The sequence below is a fragment of the Heterocephalus glaber genome, unplaced genomic scaffold (genome assembly GCF_053883595.1).
Source record: "Heterocephalus glaber isolate CG9 unplaced genomic scaffold, H.glaber_assembly_v1.0 deba00001442, whole genome shotgun sequence".
Classification (NCBI taxonomy): Eukaryota; Metazoa; Chordata; class Mammalia; order Rodentia; family Bathyergidae; genus Heterocephalus; species Heterocephalus glaber.
This window is the reverse complement of record NW_028258296.1, coordinates 57539706-57563247: the sequence shown is the minus strand read 5'-3', so window position 1 is coordinate 57563247 and position 23542 is coordinate 57539706. Positions and strand designations below refer to the sequence as shown.

The following is a 23542-nucleotide window of genomic DNA, read 5'->3' as shown; positions in this document are numbered from 1 at the left end:
TGAGGTGACAAGATGACTTTTCTAAGAGGTCTCAATGGGTTCTTGAGGGTTCCTGAGAACATGATAGAGTTCTGTTTCCTACTCACATTAACAGCCCCTAAAATAAGAGAGAAAGAAGACCAGCAGAGTAGAGTCTATAGGTCCAGGAATGAAGATGCCAGCTCAACAGACATTAAAATATTCTTTTTTTTTCTCCTAAAAGGCAGTGTCCTGCTTTGTAGAGTCCAGGTTAGTCTCAAACTCATGATCCTCCTGCTTCAGCCTCCCAAGCGCTGGAATTACAAGTGTGTACCACCACACCCAGCATGAAATACTCTTCAAGTAACACTGACTCAGTTAATAAACCAAAAGGCACAGGCTAATGGAATCAAGATGTCACAATTCTAAAACCTGATATTCAAGATCTACAGCTTGCCAAGGCCTTTAGTACTAGATAACCCATAATATATCACCTGACAGATCTCAGAACGTATTTTGATTTTTTTTTTTTTTTTGTACTAGGTATCAAACTTAGGTCCTTGTGCTTGTGTGGCAGGCAATGAAACCAATGAGCTAAATCCCCAGTCCTCGGAACATATTTTGATGGAAAAGTCTAAAGTCCTAGGCCAAAGAGTGGCATTCTGAGGCCCCTGACACAAAATGGAAGAAGCAGCAAGAAGCATGAAGGCTGGGAAATACTCCATAGGGAGAAAGTTTACCAAACTGAAGATACTCTGCATGCAAAAGAGAAACTTGGGGGCCGGGGATTTAGCTCAGTAGTTCTACCACCTGCCTCGAAAGCACAAGGACCCGAGTTCGATCCCTGGTACCAAAAAAAAAAAGAGAAATTTCGGAAATAGGTTCCCTGTATTAAAAGAAGTTCTTATATATTGAAAGTATGCAAACAGAAAAGAGTTAACAGCAAAATGAAAAAGTACAACTTTAGTGTCAGACTGTCTGGGTTGAATCCCAGTTTTACGAATCCCACTTACTAATTGTGTAACCTTAGGCAAGTTACAGAATCTCTAATCCTCACCTTCCTTATCTGTAACACAGGGTTAACAAAGGTACTTATCTCCTTGGAGCTATTTGCAAGGTTAAAATAATACTGTATCTGCCCAGCTTGGTCGGGGCATGCCTGTAAGCTCAGTACTAGCGAGGCTGAGGCAGGAGGATCACCAGAGTTCAAGGACATCCTGGGCTACATAGTAAGACCCTGTTTCAAAAAAAAAACCCCCAAACAGGCTGGGGATTTAGCTCAGTGGTTCCACCTGCCCTGCAAGTGCAAGGATGCAGTTCCATCCCCATACCAAAAAACCCCACAAAAAACCAACCAATCAATAAATAAATATCAATACTGTATCTAAGCCAGATCTGGTGGCACACACCTGTAACCCAAGCACTCTCAGAGAATGAGGAAAGGGGATGCCAAATTGAGGCCCACACTGGGCAACTTAGCAACTTGGGGAGACCCTGACTCAAAATGAAAATAGGACTGGAGGGGTGGGGATTTAGCTCAGTGGTTCCACCACCTGCCTCACAAGCGCAAGGTCCTGAGTTTGATCCCCGGTACCAAAAAAAAAGGTCTGGGGATATAGTATAGCTTGGTGAAAAGGCCCCGGGTTCAACCCCCAGTACCACCACACACACACACACGCGCGCACACACACACACACACACACACACACACACACACACACGCATGCAAATAAAAGTTCAATGGCCAGGCAAGGAAGTACATGTCTAATTCCAGCTACCTGGGAGAAGTGAAGAAATCAAAAATTCAAGGTCAGCCTAGGCAATTTAGCAAAACCGTATCTCAAACAATAAGAAGTTTTGGGTTTGCAGCTCAGTGGTAAAGTGGTGCAATCCCCAGGAAGGGAAGGAGAGAGGGAAGTGCCAGGGAGGGAATGGGAGAGAGGAAAGGCAGGCAGACAGGCTCACCAAATGTGAGATGTTGCTAATATTCAAAAGAAAATACAATAAAAGCAGAGTTTTATAATATCTCGCCTATCAAACAGAAATAAAAACCTTGTCAGCGAAAGTTGCAGCTCAGTGATAAAATCCTTGCCTATTATGGACAAGGTTGTGGATGCAACACCCAGCACTGCAAAATAGGGGAAGGAAAAATTAAAAAGAGCCCTGCCCAGCTTCCAAGTCCTAAGCATAAAGAAATTAAAGATTTCAGAGATACCCTGGTATCCCTGGACTAAAGTTGTAGTATCACTATGAAACTCACCTCCGATGCCACAGGTCTCTTGATTCCAGATGCTGCTGCTAAAATTTAAAAAAAAAGAGTCACTTAAATATGTAACACTCACTCATATAATCTCCATCGACACACTGAAGCAAGGTGTGGCAGCACACACCTGCAGTCTGAGCACTGAGACTGCAGCAGGCCTGAACTACACTGAGAACAAGCTCCTGCCTCTTACTCAGTGACACCAGATCCCCTTGGATCCTGCTTTTTTAATGTCCCTTCCTCCTTCTCCTACATACTCAAAGGCCTTACCCATATGCCATTGTTGTTACACCTTCTTTCTTACTCAGATGTTCATATTTTCTATGGGAAAGACAACTGTTCTTAATATTTGGGCATGAAAGGGTCTCACTAATACCGTGGTCAAAAGAGAAAGGGAATAAGAGATACCCAAGACTCACCACTAGAGACCCTAGGCTAGACAATTTTTTTAAGGGCTAAAAGGGTAAGAATTTTTAGACTATCTGTGGTAATTCAGAAGATAAGAATTGACCTGTGAAAATAAAGAAGCTAAGCATGAGAAACAATGTTAAAAAAAAAAAAAAGCACTCATAGCAAGCAGAAACTGTTTTTGTCCCTACATCCTCCACCTGATTTCTGCTATAAACAGTAGAGATCTGTTAGTATTTAAAATTCATTTATGGGGCTGGGGATTTAGTTCAGTGGTTCCACCACCTGCCTCACAAGCACAAGGAGTTTGATCCCCAGTAACAAAAAAAATTAAAATAAAATAAAATAAAATTCGTTTATTAGGAATTGGAGCTAGGCACAGTGGGGCATGCTTGTAACGCCAGCACTTGGTAGGCTGAGACAAGAGGACTGCCACAAATTAGAGGTCAGCCTGGCATACACAGCAAGATCCTGCCTCAAAATAATTAATTAAAAGTCAAAGGTAATAAACATTAATCACATTAAAAAAATTAAAGGATCGGGGATGTAGCTCAGTGGCCTGTCAAGGCAAGGTCCTGAGTTTAATCCCCAGAACAGGAAAAAAAACAAAGAAATTAAAGGGCCGGGGATTTAGCTCAATGGTACCATGCCTGCCTGGCAAGGGCAAAGTCCCAAGTACCAAAAAAAAAATTAGAGTCACCACAATGGATTAGACCTTTCCTTCAGTATACTGTAGACAGTTTTAATTTCTTTTCTCAAAAAACAAGAGAAACATCATCTAGCTGTTCAAAAGATATCTCATGTAGTTGTCAGAAAAATAGAAAAACAGACCAATTTTTACTGCTGCTTCCCTCCAGCACAGCCCAATAATCTAACACCACAGCCCAAAAATCTAACACCTCTTCTAGAAGGATACATCTTTCAATCAGGTTGACTTCAGCTGGGTGAAAGACTAAGTTAGGAATGAAATTCTAAGCTAAAGCTTCCAAGGAACAAGAAACCATGACAACAAGATTCATGAGCAAAACTTCTGATGACTTACGAATGATTTCAAAGCGCCTATCATCAAAGTCAAAAACTTTCACATCTTGTAACCTTTCAACTGAGAGTCAAATTGCCAAACTACTGAGAAAACAAGATAATCTGACAAGCTGGCAGAGGCCTATAATCCCAGCACTCAGGAGCCTGAGGCAGGATTCATGAGGGCAAAGTTGGCCTAACTATATAGCAAGACCCTATCTCAAAAAATAAAAAATCAGAAAAAAAAAATTAAAAAACAGAAGACCTAGATCGCAAATCATTCTTTGTGTTTTACTAAAAAGGAGAATTCTTTTAGAAGGCTTATGTAATAATTAGGCCCGGCATGGTGGTGCACACCTATAAGCCCAGCATGGGCTACATAGTGAGATCCTGTCTTTTCAAAAGCCTAAAAACAAAACAAAACAAAAAGATTAAATGAGATAGCCTGGTGCAAGGACAAGAGACTACAATCTCAACTACTGGCAAGGGTGAGCCCAGGAGGTCAACATAGGGAGACCCTGAGACCCCAAAATAAAAAGCTCCATTCATCTAAGACCAGAGTTTTCTTTTTGGTGTAAGACTTGCTCTGATTAAAAGTACAGTACAGGGCCGGGGATTTAGCTCAGTGGTTCCGCCACCTGCCTCACAAGCAGAAGGACCCGAGTTCGATCTCCAGTACCAAAAAAAAAAAAAAAAAAAAAGTACAGTACAAGGCTTGTCATTAATGCATTCCCAGTGGACAAAAAAAAAAAAGAACACTTCTGACAAACAAGTTTGTTTCGTTTTAGGCATCTTGGAATTGACAATTATTTATCACTCCTTGGGGCAAAAGTACACATTAACTTCTAAAACAGTTCTGGGAAAATGATCATAATTCTACATGCTAGGCACAGAAGAGCTCAGACTTTTGTTGCTTTTTAGGAAAGCTAAGGGTCAGAAAGAGAAGTTCTCTTCTAATACTACTCTCCTTCACCACAAATGTCAGGTTTAGTTAGATAGAACCCATTCAGCAATAAACATTTAGTCTGGTTTAAAGGCAAGTTAGTGGTGGGGAAACAGCTCAGAGGCAGAGTGAGTGTCTAATGTGCTCAAGGCCCTACACCATCACCCAGAGCGCCCTGGTGCAGGCGCGCACGCGCACACACACACAAAAAAGCAGTGTAAAGTCAAGTTAGTTCACACACAGGTTTCAGATAAGAACAGGTAGGGCTGAGGACGTAGCCAAGTACGATGATTCTTGCCTACAATGTGCAAGGTAGGACCCCATCTCTGTAAAAACAAAACAGATCAGCAGAGAACAAATAGCGTAATGGGTAGCAATGTGGGCTGTGTAACCTGAACACCAGCCTTACTAGGTCTGAATCTAGTAATTACTAACTAGGAAGTCTTGGTCAGGTAGGTTAAAACATCCCCAGGCCTTGTTTACTTTATAAAATACAGAAATGGGGTAGAGCAGTAGCTCAGGGATAACAGTGCTTGCCTGAAAGCCCTGGGTTCAGGTGGGGGTGGGAGGTTGGGGGATTAAATGAGAGTAAGCTACAGATTTAACATACGGTACACAAAATACTACCAATCATTATTATTTTTTTTTGGTACCAGGGATTGAACTTGGGACCTTGCACTTGCAAGGCAGGTGCCAGAACCACTGAGCTAAACCCCCGGCCCCAATACTACCAATTATTATCATCATTGTGAATTATGAAACCCCAACTACAGGACATCAAAAGTCAGCAAATGATGTGCAACACAAAGGGAAAGGAAGAGAGCAGAGACTTGTTTACTGAAATGAAAAAACTGTGGGAAAAGTTAGTTTTGTATTGTTGTTGCTCTTTTTGTTTTTCTGGTACTGGAGATTGAACCCAAGGTCTTCAGCACTGAGCTACATTCTCAGCCCTTTTCATTTTGAGACAGGGTCTCACTAAATTGGCAAGGCTGTGCTCAAACTTGTGATTCTGTCTCAGCCTCCCAGAATGCTGAGATGATACGCACACACCACCATACCTGGCTGAGAAGAGTTCTATGCTAAGATAGCATCCTATTTGGATATGGCAGCTACAGTCAAATGATGCTTAGAAAGTAAATATTTACTATGTTTTTCTATTTATCCTACGTTCAACAATTTTGTATTTCAATAAAATGTTCTAAATATTGCAAAAAAAGAAAAAAAAAAGAAAAAGAAATGCTTGCAAGAAATCAACAACCTTCTCAAAGGAAGACCACATACTAGTGCTAGAAAAAGTGTGCAGCTGTTAATGGGGAGGAGCAGAGGGCTGCAAGTCACTTCAAGGAGCTCAAGCTTTTCAGCAGATACACATCAGATCTACCTCTCTTACGGTTCACCCCACAGCACAGAAAGCTGAAACCTAATGAGGAAAAACAAATAATTATCATTTACTTCTGGGATTCTATCTGCTTACAGCAAATAAGGATTTTTTTAAAAAAACTAAAGTTTAAAATTATGAACAGGATGTAACTCACCAGTACTACAATATGAACTGTGGAATTATTTGTAGAGATTCAAGGAAAATCCCCCAAAAAAGACAGAAATAAGGGCCGGGGATTTAGCTCAGTGGCATCGTGCCTGCTTCGAACGCCCAAGGTCCTGAGTTCGATCCCCAGTACCAAAACAAAACAACAACGATAAAAAAGACAGAAGTAACAACTTTGACACAAAAATTCCAGAAGAGAACACAAAATGTGTATCCTAAACCATTTCACTCTTTTTTTTTTTTTTGGTACTGGGGATTGAACTCGGGTCCTTGTGCTTGCAGGGCAGGCATCGGAACCACTGAGCTAAATCCCCAGCCCTATTTCACTCTTTTTTATGCGACAGGTCTTACCACGTAGTGCAGGCTGACTCAACTCACCGGGTGGTCTACACTGGCCTCAAACTCACCATCATCCTGCTTCACCCTCCAGACTGCTAGGGTTACAGGCATGGGCCACCATGACTGGTTTTTCAGTTCCATCTTGACACAGGGTCTTGCTATGTAGTCTAAACTGGCCTTGAACTCACAGCATTCCTCCTGCCTCAGCCTCTGGAATGCTGGGATTACAGGCGTGCACCACCATGCTCAGCTTTTTTTTTGTTTTTGAGACTGGATCTCTCTGTGTAGTTCAGGCTGCCCTCAAACTTGAGATGATCCTCCTGCCTCAGCCTTCGGAGTGCTGGGATTACAGGGGTCCACCACCTCACTACATTCACTCTTGAGTGATTTCATATTGACAAATTTTGCCAGGTGTAGGGGTGCACCCCTGTAATCCCAGCACTCCAAAGGCTGAGGCAGGAGGATCACCGCAACACACACACACAGTGAGAATCTATCTCAAAAGAAGGCAAACTTTTTTCTGGCTTAAGGTTTCTCTGTATGCAGGCTTTGATCTAGACATGTATATACAAGAACGTTTACCGTGGCACTGTATACAGTAACTATAAATGTGTGCCAAGAACTTAAAAGGAGATTGGTGATATAAATCACAATGAAATTTAAATGAATATTATATAGTCATTATTTTTAATGTGTATTTATGCATAAGATATTACAATAAATTGTTAAGAAAAAATTTTAAAAATATATATATCATCTTTTTTCTCCTGGTGCTGGGAATCAAGCCCTAGGCAAGCACTCTACCACTGAGTTACATCCCTATCCCCTGATAAAAAAAAATTTTTTTTTGTACTGGGGATCGAACTCAGGACCTTGCACTTTCGAGGCAGGCAGCGGAACCACTGAGCTAAATCCCCGGCCCTGATAAAATATTTAACCTATGATTTCATGTGTAATATTTACATATATAGAAAAGCCAAAAAAAATTATATATCAAAATATGACCGGGCTGGAGATTTAGCTCACTGGCACCATGCCTGCCTCGAAAGCACAAGGTCCTGAGTTCAAGCCCCAGTACAAAAAAAAAAGACAGGCCAGGGATTTAGCTCCGTGGTTCTGGCGCCTGCCTCGCAAGTGCAAGGACCCAAGTTCAATCCCCAGTACCAAAAAAAAAAAAAGACAATCTCCAGACGATAGAATGAGGGTGATTTTGCACCTAAGTTTATTTTTCCTGAACTACATAAACTTTCTATAACAAATACTAAAATGTGTATATTACATAATTTAACAATTAAAGAGGAAATACACACAGAATGGTTTTAGTTCCATTCCATTTTCTAAGCCGTACTTTCTAAAATACTCAACAGTGCCCCACAAGCAACCACTCCCCTCACACACATTGAACTCAAGCTCATTATCTCATTATGATCATGTTACACTGCTGCAAAGACAAGCCGGGAAGAAAAATGTGAATATAAAATGCCTAGAATGCTGACAATCCCAAGCTAAAAAATGAGCACAATTCCTACATCCTTCTTTCTCAACCATACTACTACTTTGCGATGCCTATACAACCTGAAACAAACCATCTGTATTAGCACATTTCAGAGGTTCTCTCTGTTCCAGATACTTGCATTCTGAGAAGGAAGAGCTCAAGTTCCAAAATCAGCCCGGGCAATTTAGTGAGACCTTCCTTGTCTCAAAATAAAAAGGGGGGTGGGGATGCACCTCAATGACACAATATTTTTAGCATCTGCAGGGTCCTGGGTTTCTGGCTTTAATCCCCAGCACCACAAAAAAAGGTTCTAAGGCAATCATATCCCCCGGAGTATCAATGAAATATAAAACAGGGATATTCAATTTCAGTCTATCTCATGGTTGCTAAGACTTGAAAAATATAAAAAGATCAGCCTCCAACTTTTGAAAATATGCTGGGGAATCATCCATGTTACTAAAATAATTTCAGAACAGGTAAACCAGCCAAGACAAAAGCCAAAGTGAGGACAACCCAGTCAATTCTCGCTAAAATACAAAACTGAGCTATCAAATCGAGTTACAAAAGTCTTCCGACCAACTCTGTACCAAGTATTAGAAAAGCATTTTATTCTAGTCCTTGCCCCACTCTATCTTGTATTTGTATTGAGAAAAGTACTGGTAGGGCTGGTTTCTAGTCACTAATTCTCCATAAATTTGCTTGCTTCTACTGAGCCAGTGGAGAGTAAAAAACTCCCTATTAAGAATTAGAAAAGTAAAAGAAAAAACTTCAGTATAATCTTGAGAAGTGTGAAAAAGGCAAACTTTGGAGGGAAAAATGACCTAGACTTTTTAAAAAGAGATAATTTAAAGATATTTTCAGTAAATAGCTCTAAAATGAGTTGGGCTTGCTTTCCCTCGAGGGTGCTAAACAAAATAGAGTTGGCCTTAGTAGCAGAGCCTCTCCCTACGTGTTCAGTGCAGAAGCATCTCCATCAGAGATGACATCATCCACCAAGTGAGAAACTAAGAGGCAGTCAGTGACTGACATCAGTGTTTGAAGTACACATATAATTTGGGGACGCTAGAGGCTAACCGGAAATGCATTCCTCAGACAATTGCAGCCTTGCTCAAACAGGTCACGGAGAGGCACTCCCAGAAATGAAATTCAGTGATCTACCACACTGCTACATAAATGTTTCAGTAATTCCGACATCAAGCACAAGAGATGAGGGGGCTTTTTGGAAGCAAAATGCTAACCTTGGGGACTCTTGGTTAATAAATTGAGAGATTTGGGCCAGGGATTTAGCTCAGTGGTTCTGTCGCCTGCTTCGCAAGTGCAAGGACCCAAGTTCGATCCCTGGTACCAGAAAAAAAAACAACACATCAACTAATAAATTCAGAGATTTAAAAAAATTTTAAAACCCAAGAGTAGTAGCCCACATTTGTAATTTCAGCACTCTGAGAGGCTGAGGCAAGAGGATCACAAGGTCCAGCCGGGCCTGGGCAATTTAGTAGACTCTGTCTCAAAATAAAAAAAAAATAACAAGGACTAGGGATATAGCTCAGTGCCCTGGGTTCAATCCCCAGTATATTAAAAAAAAGCAAAACCCCCAACGAAACAAAAGCAAGCCTGGCATAATGGTGCACATCTGTAATAACAGCACCCAGGAAACTGAGGCAGGAGGATCATAACTTGAGACCAGCCTGGAGTATATATCAAAACTTTGTCTCCAAAAATGGGGTGCGTAGCCGGGTGTTGTGGCACACACTGGTAATCCCAGCACTTGGAAGGCTGAGGCAGAAGGATTGCCATGGATTTGAGGCCAGCCTGGGTTACAGCATGAAGGTCAGCCTGAACTACACAGTGAGACCCTGTCTCAAAAAACAACAGGGCCGGGGATTTAGCTCAGTGGTTTCGCCGCCTGCTGTGCAAGCTCAAGGCCCTGAGTTCCATCCCCAGTACCCAAAAACAACAACAAAAACAGTATCAACAAGAAAAAACGAGGTGGGGGTGAGATCAACTTAACTGACTGCTGAACTATCTGAAACAATCTCTCTGGTTCTACTTAACTTGGAACACTCAAAGCCATTCTAACTATAACCCTGCAGGTGGGAGGCACAATATGTTCTCCAAATGAAAACACTCAAGAATGTGTCTGAAATGTCAGCCTGCCTCCTAAGAAGTACTGTCGAGCAGGCAACTCAACTCTAATCAACAGTGTCACAAAACTAACATCGGTATACCCTCATCCTCTGAACCAAGCCAATTAAAAACAAGTCACATCTCAAAGAAGAACTAAATTTTGTTTCCTCACAGGTGCCAATTTTTCCTAAACATGTTCTGGGGAAAAGTTAAGGAAAAGCCTAGGTCAGTGGCGGCAAAACTACGGCACACATGCCTCAGCAGGCTGCTTGGATCACTGTAAGCTCTAAAAGGTTGCTCCCATCACTGGCCTAGGACTAGAAGCTTGGTCTACTAACCCTGGGGTCATCTCAGCTAAGAGATACAGCAAGGAATGAGCCACAAACCCCTTAAGATTCACGTTCATTAACACATACCCTTCACCCAATGTCTCTGCCACGGGTAACAATCTCTCTGATGGGGTTAAAGTAACTCTGGGGGCGGGGGCGGGGGCGGGGGTGGGGGTGGGGGGGTAGGTCAGTGGTAGAATCCTTGCCTAGCACTCCTGAACCCTGGGTTCAATCCCTGGCACCACCAAAAAATAAGAGAAAATAACTATTCTTCTCTAGAGAATTTTTGCTTCCAATTCCATGTGGTTCTCAGGCCTCAAAGACACATCCCTTGGTACCAATACCTGGCTTGAAATTATGAAAAAATTAAAAATTATGAAAAAAATCCAAGTCAGTCCTTAAAAGACCTGGGTCTTGCTGGGTGTGGTGGTGCACATCTATAACCCCAGCACTTGGAAGGCTGAGGCAAGAGGATCGCTGCAAGTTCAAAGCCAGCCTGGGCTACACTGTTAAGTTAAAGGTCAGTCTGGACAACATGGTGAGACCCTGCCCCTCCCCACCCCCATACCTAGGTCTTCTGAATAAGCTACCCAAGGCCAAGAGGCATTTGGGATTTGGGGCAGATTGCCACTTCCCAATTCTTTTTTTTTTTTGGTACTGGGGACTGAACTCGGGACCTTGCTCTTTTGAGGCAGGCGGTGGAACCACTGAGCTAAATCCCCGGCCCTGAAACATATTATTTTGATACTCTTGTTCTACGTTTGCTTTTTTTTTGGGGGGGGGGTCCAAACAGGAAAAAGCCTTAGTTAATAAGACAAAATGGTAAGAAACTGACCAAGATCAGGCTGGCCCTTCTATCAAAGGAGAGTAAGAAAAACAGCAAAGGCATTCAGCTGTGCACCTGGAGGCACACTCTGATGAACGGAATCACACTGGCACCAGGGTCATTTTCTTGAAACAGCTCTAGCTATGTAACCTAGACTGGCCTCAAACTCAGGACCTTCTGCCTCAGACTCCCTGGGATTACAGGTGTGCTCCACCACACCTGCTTTATTTTGATATTCAAAGCTAACTTGTAAGGACACATTACCAATTAATCTCAGAATACTAGATACCTATAAGACTAGTTAATTATACCTAACACTGGGCTTGAACAAGGATGGCAGAAATAATTAAAAATAATGACACTGAGCCGGGTGGTGACGCATGCCTATAATCCCAGCACTCAGGAGGCTGAAAGACTGCAGCAAATCGGGAGGCAGCATGAATTACATAGGTAGACTCTGTCAAAAAAAAAAAAAGACACTGAAAAGCCAGATGTGGTTGTGCACACCTATAATCCCAGCCACTGATTGGGAGGCTGAGACAGGAGGGTTGCTTGAGCCCAGGGGTTTAAGGCTAGCCTGGACAACCTGTCTCAAAACAAGCCAGGCATGGCAGATGGCATATACCTGGGTGGGGGCTGAAGCAGGAGGACTGCTGTGCGTTCAAGCCCACCCTGGACTACACAGCATGCTGATATCAGTTTTCTGGCACAATGTATCAAGAAGAAAAAAGGCAGAGGCAGAGAAGGCAACATAAAAATATTTAACAGTAGTTCTGCTGCCTGCCTCACAAGTGCAGGGTTCTGAGTTCAATCCCCGGTATCAAAAAAAAAAAATTTAAGATGTGTTATATATATGTAACAACTCCCCACAATGAATGTAATCATTATGTACTTCAAAAATATATTAACAAAGCTGGGAGGGCTGGGGATTTAGCTCAGGGATTTAGCTCCATCACCTGCCTCAAAAGCGCAAGGACCGCAGTTCGATCCCTGGTACCAAAAAAAACAAAGGGTGGATATTAACAAAGCTGGGGATTTAGCTCAGTGGTGCTACCACATGCCTTGCAAGCTCAAGGTCCTCAGTTTGATCCCCGGTATAAAAAAAAAATTTTAAACAAAACAACAACAACAAAATATATATATATATATATATATATATATATATAAACAAAAATTAAAATAAAGGGTTTCTTGGCCTGCTAGAGGATGAGACCCCTGGTTGCTCTTGTGTTGAGGTGTTCTGGAGGCCTACAACACAAACGTGAAGTGTAGATGTATGCGAGAAACCTTGAGCCTCATCCACGTAACCCGCATTGGGTGACCAAGTTAGAGCCCCTGGGCAAGGTTGACCAAACACAGAAATCATAGTACAAAGTACATAGTCAGGGGGTTTTTTGGTGTGTTTTTTTTGGTACCGGGGATGGAACTCAGGAACTTGTGCTTGCACGGCAGGTGCCGGAACCACTGAGCTTAATCCCCAGCCCTAGAATAAGTCAGTTGTATGCTTGAATCCTGCAGCCAACTGGGTGCAGAAATTAATGACATACTTACAGAAAAGAAATCTGCTTTTAACTGCACCTGCTCCAGTGATTAAGAGGGCCCCCTGATGCCAATATGCCCCCTAGAAACTCCTGCTTTTGCCCCTTATCCCTACTCTGGATTTTAGTTTTGTTCTTGGTTGACTTTTTTTCTAAGAAAAATAACTTCCTTATATAAACAAGCATGAGGTTCTCTGTAAAAATAACTCTGCCCAATCTGATGGGACAAAGTCAAGCTCTTTCCCATCCAGACCCCCAGGTATTTGGAGTTCCCATTCCTATTCTTGAAGGAGGAAAGGTTCTCTGGGGAGAGTTTAGTTACAAATTACATAGGATTTGTTGATAATATACCTGTTGTTTAATGCTAAACTGTCCTAAAAGATGAGAGTGGGAATTTAAACCTCAAATATGAATATGTAGCTTGAATTAAGAGAATTATGGAAGGTAATTTTCAATCATTTTCTACTTTAACAAAAGCAGATTTCCTTGGGAAACTTGAAAAATTGCATGGGAAACAAATGGAGCTTCAGTCTGACAAGATCCAGCAGGCTCCACATAGTGGATATAAAAACCACTTTTGAGGGGAATGGGGTCCTCCTACTTTTAAAGAGTTTCTTTGTAAGATGTATTGTCTCAGATCAAAACAAATAACATTGAAAGATCCTCAGACTTAAGATTTTAGAATATGTAGGAAAAGCATCTGAAGGGTAATATTCAGCTCTATCCTTTTACACACTGGTCTTGATGATGACTTTTTGTTGTTTTGTTTTTTTTGGTACCGGAAATCAATCTCAGGTCCTCAGCTTGCGAGGCAGGCGCCAGAACCACTGAGCTAAATCCCCGGCCCATGATGATGACTTTTTAAATCACATCTTTCACACAGCCTGGTATCAAATTTTTTTAATGTTTCTTATTCATCTAATGCTAGTTAATAAACCTGAGCATTTTACTTCATTATGAGCAATTCATTCCTAACAAAACATTTACTCAAAAAAATATAAATAAATAAATAAATAAAAATGAAAGGGGGGTAAAAATCCCCTAAAGCAAACAGAAAAATCTCTCCCTACTTGAGAATTATCAACCAATGATGAATGTTAACTGTATTGTATACCTAAAATGTACCAATAAACTTAATGAAGAAAAGGAATTATTAACCAAAATGATATTTAATGATATTCTGACTATATGACACTGTGTTCTACATATTTCCCCAAATTTCAATTCTGAACTCCAGTAAAGTGGTCTAAATTACTTCAATTTCCACCAGGGTAGAATTAAATGGAAAGAAATCAGCCTGCAAATAACTTAACAGCCATATACCAAAAACTCAGACAAAAAAAAAAAAAAAAAAACGGCCAGACATGGTGGTACACACCTGTAGTCCCAGCACTGGAGGCAGGAGGATCACTACAAGTTTGAGGCCAGCCTGAGCTACATAGTGAGTTCAAGGCCAGCCTCGATTACATAGTGAAATCTTGTCTCAAAAAATAAAACAAAACAACGACAAAAAAACACAACACAACACAACAAGAACACTATTGGAGTTACCAGATCACTCCAGTTTCCTGGTGGGGATGTCCTGGTGTCCTAGGAGGAAATGAAGCCACCAAAACCAAGGGGTTAAGAGCCTGGTCCACTATAAAGGTCTCAAGTAAAACGGCTTCCAATCCTGTGCATTCTAAGGTTTTTCTCAGCAGTTGAAAGGAAGAAAACCCAGACACAGTGGCGCACACCTATAAGCCCACCACTGGGGAGGCTGAAGCAGAAGGACTGCCTAAGTGCAAGGCCAGCTTGGGGGAACCTAGTGAGTTCAAGGCCAGCCTGATAGACATCCTTTCTCAAAAAAGAAAAGGGCTAAGGATGTAGCTCTGTGGGAAGGGCCTGGGTTCAATCCTTGGTACCAACCAACAAACAAAAAGTAAACCTAACTACTTCCTTTCTAAATCTTCCACCTTAAAATCAAGACTCCAAAACAGAAAGCCTTTACTCTTTAAAAAGGGGACTCAGTCACTGGGGCAAGGGATTTAGCTCCATGGTTCCGGCGCCTGCCTGACAAGCACAAGGTCCCGAGTTCGATCCCTGGTACCAAAAATAAAATAAAATAAAAAAATAAAAAGGGGACTCAATGACCAAGTAATTGGTGGACTATAAAAAGTTAAAGTAGAGGGCTGGCGGTTTAGCTCAGTGGTTCCAGCGCCTGCCTCGCAAGCGCAAGGACCCGAGTTTGATCCCCGGTACCAGAAAAAAAAAAAAAAGTTAAAGTAGAGATAGGGAAATGGGTTCTCTAAACTGTCAACAGCACCTCATCAGAGCTAATTTTATTACTGCCTAATTGGTGGCATTGTCCAAGTGATGAGAATGGAAGGGAAAGAATAAATTTTCTTTTTTTTTTTTTTCTGGTACCAGGGATTGAACTCAGGACCTTGTGCTTGCAGGGCAGGTGCTGGGACCACTGAGCTAAATCCCTGGCCCAAGAATAAATTTTCTTTACACATCAAACAGGTGAGACTAGACAGCAAACTGCATCACCTTTTATTAATAACAAAAGTGGAAGAACAAGTACTTATGATGGTTGCTGTAAGATCATATTCATGGGAGGGGGTGTTGTTATTGTTTTGAGACAGGTTCTCACTAGGGAATCCAGGCTGGCCTTGAACTACGTAGCCATCTGGCTTTCAACTCTTGGTGATTCTCCTGCCTCAGCCTCCCAAGTCTGGGATTACAGACAAGATCACATTCATTTATAACTGCCTCCCACAAAAATCCAAATATGTCAGCTACTCTAACAGAAAAGATGTTAAATATCTCTTAGAGCTGATGCTATGCTCTACCCTGTTTTTCACATGTCAGCAGAATAAAAAGACCAACTCTAGTTTAATGGTAAAACAATCTAGGCAGAGGTTTTTTTTTTGGGGGGTGGTGGTACCAGGGATCAAACTCCAGTCCTTGCGCTTGCAAGGCAAGTGACGGAACTACTGAGCTAAATCCCCGGCCCTAGGCAGAGGTTTTTTTATTGGCACAGAAGAACTCGAGGTCAAGGCAGGAAGATGGCATGTTTAAACCCAGCCTGGGCAACTTAGGGAGATCCAGTCTCTCTGAGTACAATCTCTAATACAGCAATAAATAAATGAATAAATAAAATAAAGGCTGGAAACGTGTATCAACGTGCAGGCCCTGGGTTCAACGTGGCCTTCAAAGTGAACATCAAGAATAATAAACTGGGACCAGGGATTTAGCTCAGTGCTTCCGCTGCCCGCCTCGCAAGCGCAAGGTCCTGAGTTTGATCCCTGGTACCAAGGGCTGGGGATTCAGTTCACAGGCACTGTGCCTGCCTGGAAAGCACAAAGTCCCGAGTTTGATCCCCAGTATCAAAAAAAAAAAGAGTAACAAACTGACTTTTGGGTTGCTGAAACACACACACACTCCCTGAATTTCTACAAGGTTAGACTGTTAGCCTTTAACAATTTAGGAAATCATAAACCATTATGTATTCCTACCCACCTCCTAATTCCCTAGCACATCCAGAGAAGCACTCTCCTCCAATCATCTTATCTTCTTCAAAACATATCCTTGAAAGAAAAAATTCTATTAAATTGAATTTACTAAGCCCAAACCTAAATGAACATGCAGATATACAGAAACAGTCAACTCTATGTATCTGTATACAATAATGCCAAAATGCCTTCAGGCATATTGGGGGGGGGTACCAGAGATCGAACTCGGGACGTTGCGCTTGCAAGGCAGGCAGAGGAACCACTGAGCTAAATCCCTAGCCATCAGGCATATTTTTTTAACAGAATTTTTCTTTTTCTTTTTCTTTCTTTCTTTTTTCTTTTGCGTGTTTTGAGACAGGGTCTCGCTATGCAGTTCAGGATGGCCTTGAACTAACGATGTAGTCCAGGCTGGCCTCCAACTCACAGATCCTCCTGTCCCAGCCTTCTGAATGCTGGATTGCAGGCGTGCAACACCATCCCCAGCCAAACAGAATTTTTCTTAATCCAGTTGTTTCACTACATGCCAAAGAAGCAGAGAAGTGTATAAGAAATTAAATAAATTAAAGCAGACAGGGTGGCTCAAGCCTATAACGTCAGCACTCTGGGAGGCTAACCCAGGAAGATGGCAAGTTCTGAGGCCAGCTTGGGCAATTTAGCCACTTTATAGAGTCCCTGTCTCCAAAAGAAATTTTTTTTTAATTAAAGAAAAAAAAGGCCAAGAGATGTGGCTCAGTACAAAGGTCCTGGATTCATCTTTAGTGTTTCCCCCCAAAAAATATATTATTTAAACTTGATATTTTTATACTTTGACTTCACATGTGAACATAATAACCTCAAGGAGCTATAAATTCAACTGAAGCCTAGTATTTGACATTCTGGTGAAAACAGAAAAACATGTATACAATCTGTATTATTAACTGCTAGTTCTAGGATCTTCCACAAAACAAAATCCTATAAAAATATCAAACAGTAACATTACCTAAAACAGATAATGCAATTATCTAATCTAGGAATAAGATGGAAAAGAAGATACATCAATAAATGACAAACATTTCCTTGTCAAAATGTGATTCAGATAGAGGCTGAATCACATTCTGTGATATAAACACACTGCTTTTGGGCAGCTTGGTTAAAGGCCACGCACAATCATTCTTCTTCCTGGGTTGGGGACATTGTGAGATTTTTTTCAAATTGAGAAATTACTGTATTAAAAAGCATCACTTTTTTTTTTTTTTTTTTTTGGTACCAGGGATCAAACGGGATCTTGTGCTTTCGAAGCAGGCGATGGAACCACTGAGCTAAATCCCCGGCCCAAAAAGCATCACTTTTCATCCTTTTTCATGCTTAGAACGAAAGATGAGTTATTCTGGTCCTGTTTTTACAGGAAAGGCAAAAATCACCTTTCTAGAAACTAAAAATAGATGCACATAAATAAAACTCCATTTTATGAAGGTGACTATGACTATCTGTTCCCTCATCTAAGCTTGAATGTTTAAGATAGAACTCTCCAGCCAATTCAAAATGGCAAGAACATGGCTGGGAGTGGTGGAGCAAGCCTGTAATCCCAGCCCTCTGGAAGGCTGAGGGAGGAGGACAGAAAGTTAGCCAGGCCTGGTGGTGCACAATTATAATCCCAGCGCTCGCTCAGAAGACTGAGGCAGAAGGATCACCACAAGTTCGAGGCCAGCCTAGGCTATGTAGTGAGTTCAAATCCAGCCTTTACTAATCAGCAAGACCCTGTCTCAGAAAATAGGAAGGAAGGAAGGAAGGAAGGAAGGAAGGAAGGTAGGAAGGCAGGAGGGCGGGCAGGCAGGCAGGCTGGCCCCAGCTTAGGCAACTTGGCAAGGCCTTGTCTCAAAATAAGAAACTGAGGCAGGAGGATTGCCTCAAGTGTGAAGTCAGCCTGGGCTCCACCATGAGTTCAAGACCAGCCTGAACTATAGTAAGACCCTGTCTCAAAACAAGCAAACAAAAAAGGTCTGCCGACATAGCTCAAATTCTTGGTACCATGGTACCTTACACCTGCAATCCCAACACTGAGAGGCTGAGACAGAAGTCCCACCTGCCTGGGCAACTTAGTGAGACCCTATTTCAAAATTAAAAAGAAAAAAGTTAAAAAGGGGGTCGGGGGGCCAGGGATCTAGCTCAGTGGTTTCGCCACCTGCTGCGACCTGAGTTTGATCCCCAGTACCAAAAAAAAGGGGGGGGGGGTGTCAGGGATATAGCTCAGTGATAAGAGCACTCCTGGGTTTGATATCCAGTACCTAAAAAAAAAGTCAAAGATGCAATCCTAGGCCTAAAGAAATGTCAAAATTTCAAGCACAGCATCCAACATCAGGTAGCCTCCCCTGTTGGGTGTACAGGCAACAGTCATTGTGGAACACCAGACATTTCTGACAGAAGCTCTAGAACAGTTCCTGACTCACTCCCCCCATACACACATTTTCCCTCCCACATACAATCTGTTACTTTTCTTGTGAGCCTCCTCAGCCCTCCCTTAATCTTCATTAGTTAACCACTCTGAGGTCTCTATATTGTCTCCATTCTCCAAGTTCCAATACTCTGACCACCTAAGCATTCCTCCAGTTCATTTCCCATTATGCAGCACTGCCCCACAACACTCACAGCTACCTGCCACCCATCTTTCCTCCTCAGCCCTAACTCCAAATATCACTTTCCTCAGGCTCTAGTCCAACATAAGACTACAACGCACCTTCTCCGTTTAAGACTCTTTTGACCCTAATTTCGCACACTCCCGACGATCTTTTCGAAACTTCCCGTTCCTACGGACTGAGGATGTAGTTCAGTGGTAGGACCCTTGCCTAGCAGGAGTGAGGTCCCGGGTTCAATACCCAGCTCCACAAAACCAAAACAAACAAAAAGCTTTCCGTTCCTTCCCCAAGTTAGGTAGTCCAGAGAGGAGAGTCACCAAGAGTTAGTTTGAGAAAGTGCGCGAGTGCGCCGGCGCCCCCTCGCGTTGGGGGTGGGGCGAATGGGAAAGAAAGACGCATTGGGGGAGCCACTGCGTAGAAAAGACTCCCCCAATAACCCCACTCCTAACAAAACTCGCGGTTCCTAACTCCGCAGCAATCAAAGGAGTCACAGAACTCTTCAGTGCCCTTTAGTTCGATGATCTCTCCAGCATTTTGAGCCGACTCACTCCTCGATCAACTTGGATCCTTCCTGCCTCTCATACTAGGACTTTTCCCTATTTATCAATCTTCCTTTTACTTTAGTATCTCAAATCCCTTCTTAGTATCTACACCTTCAATCGCCATCCGTCCTCCTCAAAGTCCTCAACCCGTTTTCCTTGAAGACAGTCAACATTTTCGGCAGCTTCTCTTTTCTCAATCAAACCCATCCTCGGCTCAGACTCCCCTGCCCTCTTCGAAATCCTGTACGAAAGCCCAGCCCTCTGTCCTCGCCGGAACCGTTCAGACATTCCCAGCTACAGATGTCCACCCCGGTCTCCCTCTTCCTCCCACCGGACAGTCATCCCCAGCCCGCTGCCCGCGCCGCCCCCCCCCCCGGCTCACCTGCGGTCGGCCCCGGGACCCCGGGATCCAAAGATGAAAATCCGACCGCCGACGGCCCAGAGGCCGACGCCATCTTGGCAGCCCCCTCCCCCTCAGCGGCCTCTCTCCTTTCAGTCGGGCTCTTCCTCTTCTCGGAATCAAACCTTCCCCACGTCTCCTCACAGAGCCCGCGTTCTGCGGGCCACCTGTCCGCCCCCTCCGGGGCCTCCCTCAGACACGGCGGGCGGGCTCCGGGACCGGCTCAGGGCCGCACCATTCGCCGGGCACGGGGGTTCACAAATCCCGTCTCGCACCCCCTCCGCAATTCTGGCCGCTCTCCGGGGGAGATACTTTCCCCTTTCACAAGGGAGCAGGCTCAAGTTGCCGGCCGGGACTCCGCGTCCAGACCAAACTACACCTAAAAGAAAACCGAGGCAAGAACAGTCCCGGAGAAGCCGCCCGCCCCCCTCCTTCTTAGCCACAGCCTGTTTATCGCTCAACCCCTCCGCTCCACTCAGGGTGGCGAAGGAAAACCCGGCACTGCGCATGCGTCCGACCTTCTCAGCCGTCCATCCTCTCTATTGGGAAGGGAAAAGAAACGAAGCCAATCAGGAGGCTACTGACGGTCACGTGAAACAGGTCACTAACGCGCTGGCGAATCTACCAGAGGAAGACACACGCGCCTCGGTCAGAGGTCTACCCCTACGGAGGCTCGGTAGGGAAAGACTGGTTTTTGCGTTCTCTTGAGTTCAGTCGGGTTAAGAGTTCCGGGGCTGATCTCAAATTCACAGTCCAGGAAAGAACTCCGAAGAAGCTCTGGTGTCAAGTCAGAGACTTTATTTATGGGGGGGGGGGGGGTACCGGTGATCGAACTCGAGACCTTGCGCTGTCGACGCAGGCGGCGGAACCACTGAGCTAAATCCTGGGCTCGAGTCACAGACTTTAAACAGTTGAATACTATAAAAGTCACATGCTACCAAAAATTCTTCCCAGCCCCTTTCCGGCTTTACTGCTTTTTTTTTTTTTTTTTTTTTTTTTACTATTTAACGTGTATGCATCTCTTACCTTCCTCCGAATGACATTAAAAATAGATGTTTGTGGGGCTGGGGATTTAGCTCAGTGGCTTCGCCGCCTGCTGCGCAAGCGCAAGGACCCAAGTTCGATACCCGGTACCAAAAAAAAAATAAAAAAAAATAGATGTTTGTGTCAAACAGATGCTAGGCATATGTGTCAAACACTATGCTAGGCATAGTTGATTTGAGTTTTTGTTTTTGTTTTTGGTACTTGGGATTAAACCCAAAGTCTTCACACTGAGCTACTCCCCCAGCCCTTTATTTTTTGAGACAGGGTCTCCCTGAATTACTCCGGCCGAACTCGAACTTGGGATCCTCTGCCTCAGCCTCTCAGAATGTTGGATTTCTGGTGTGCGCCACCAAGCCCTGCATCGGTAAATGTTTGATAAATGAATCAATGGAGACCTGTCAAAAGGACCACATTCGGCGCTTGGTGGTATAAGCCTGTAAACCCAACTACTTGGGAGGCAGAGGCGGGAATATTGCATATTCGAAGCCAGTCTGGACAACTTAGTGAGACTGTGTCTCAAAATAAATACAAAGGGCTGAAGATGTAGCTCAGTGATAGAGCTCCCCTAGGGTCTATTTCCAGTACCGAAAGAAAAAGAGAAAAGGGACCGCAAAAGGCAATCAACCTTACCACGATCCAAAGTCCTTAGCCTCCAACCATCAATTATCTGTGCTTCAAAGGGCATAGAGATGCACAGAGAAATTCTTCCCATTCTAGTCCAATTGTCTCTGCTCAGTTTTAACACAGAATCTTGGATTGTGAACCTTGGTAGGGATCTGAAGACCTGTCTATCTTGAACAAACCAACCTTCTGGAGACCAAGGACTTTGGTTCACTCCTACCTTCCGCTCCTCTTCTCACTGAACAGAGTAGGTGCTGAACAATCATTTGTGGAATGAATAAATGAAGAAGAATTGGGGGAAGTTCTCGGTTTTGTAAGCCCGAGGTGCCCTGGGTGTCCAGATGTCTCCCCGACCCTCCAAAGGGAACGTACGACCTGAAAGTTTATAGAACATTCCCTTATTTACTGCTTTCTGCCCCGGTGCCTCAAGATCTAAAGTAATTGTTTCCTTGCTGCCCCCTGCTGGATTATTTGGCCTCCCTTGGCTACGGAAGGTAGACATATACTTCCACCGATTTGGATTACCATTTGTAATTCCACAGCAGTGAAACAGTATAGTGCTGAAGTGTTTCATAATTCCCTGTACCTGCAATCCCATCCACCTAAACAGTACAGGAACTAGACAGTATGGGTCAAGGATTTGGTTTGTAGGTTTTCAATAAATAAATATTTGTTGAATAAATTATCCTTGTTTCCAGAAAGGATGTAGTTGCTACTATTTCCTGAGTTACTTTAAAAATCAGATAGTGCAGAGAGAAACCTGTTTCTAATTTCAAAATTGGAAATAGTCTAGTAAATCCCAGAATGACCAAAGCAATTAAATAGGGGACTCTTCTCCTTGGGAACTTATCAGCAAATTTGATTTCACCCTTCTTGAAAGAAGAAATTCCTGTTCTGTACCTTTTTTGGGGTCTTTGCTTCTACCTTGTATCCTGGAATAATGACTGCTGCTATTGCACCTACCACCTGGTATTATGTCAGGATGTTTACCTCTTTGCCTTGTAAGACCAAGCTCTTCAGGCAAAGATGACAACTTCTCCATTTTTATATCTCAAGCATCTAGGATAGTACTTGGCAAACAGTAGATGCCAATTCCTGTCAACTAAATGTGTCTCCTAAATATATGAACAGATGAAGGGAAAATTCAAAAAGTGGAGTTAAGGATGTTTAACAAGCAGGTATCTCCCATCTTTACCCCTAAAGCTTTTTTTTGCTCCCATTCCTACTCAATCCCTGGGGTGCCCTCTGAGTCATATGGCTGCTCTTCCCTAGTAACATTCCTGGCATAGCAGAAGTAGGGTGAGTGGCAGGGTGTGGAAGCAGAGGCAGAGCAGGACATGTTGGCTTGGTGCCCCCAAGGAAGTAGAAAAGGGAGTTCACCGATACATTGGGAAGGAAGGCAATCTGGTGACCTCGAAATAGGGCCAGACATTCAGATTTGAGTACATGTGAGTACACACACAACTTTATTAAAGCCTCTTTTGGGGACTGACGCTATAGGTCAGTGGTGGAGAGGAAAATGTATCCTTCAAGTCTTAGAATAGTGTCTAACGTCAGAACAAAGGGGCTAGGGACTGGCAAGAGCAACACAGAGAAAAGAGTAAGAGGATGGGGGCCAGGGATTTAGCTCAGTGTTTCTGCTACCTGCCTCACAAACAAAAGATGCTGAGTTCAATCCCTGGTACCAAATAAATAAATAAGAGGATGAGTTTTTTAGTCTTTCATTTATTCATTAATTCATTCAATTAGTATTATTTAGCCCTAGCTACATCTCAAGGCACCATGAGAGTGGCTATTATACACAGATGAACATAAAACCCCTGCCCTCAAAAATAGCACAGACTAGGGCCCAGGATTTAGCTCAGTGGTTCCAGCACCTGCCTCACAAGCACAAGATCCCAAGTTCGATCCCTGGTACAAAAAAAAAAAAAATAGGTGTCATCATAAACTACGTACAAGTACTATGGTTGAGAACTACATTTTTTTGCTTATGAGGCAGGTGCTGGAACCATTGAGCTAAATCCCCGGCCCTACATT

At 43.2% G+C, this 23542-nt stretch overlaps 1 protein-coding gene across 8 annotated transcripts in view; it reads right to left on the bottom strand.

Annotated features, from left to right (window-relative positions):
• The window catches only part of Pip5k1a (phosphatidylinositol-4-phosphate 5-kinase type 1 alpha), a 42415-nt gene extending 22067 nt beyond the window's left edge, over positions 1–20348 (bottom strand). For 3 of the 8 annotated variants that reach the window (XM_087212747.1, XM_087212748.1, XM_087212750.1), the window contains exons 1-3: positions 19823–20347; positions 5974–6012; positions 2219–2256 (exon numbers count right to left, since the gene is read on the bottom strand). In XM_087212747.1, coding sequence (XP_087068873.1) covers positions 2219–2256; positions 5974–6012; positions 19823–19895 — 150 coding nt within the window. In that variant the 5' untranslated portion in view covers positions 19896–20347. Of the gene's footprint in view, positions 1–2218; positions 2257–5973; positions 6013–18999; positions 19761–19822 lie in introns of those variants that run through there. The other 5 variants (XM_087212749.1, XM_004854014.4, XM_004854015.4 and 2 more) reach the window with 5 other exon arrangements.
• Positions 20349–23542: the final 3194 nt, after the last annotated feature.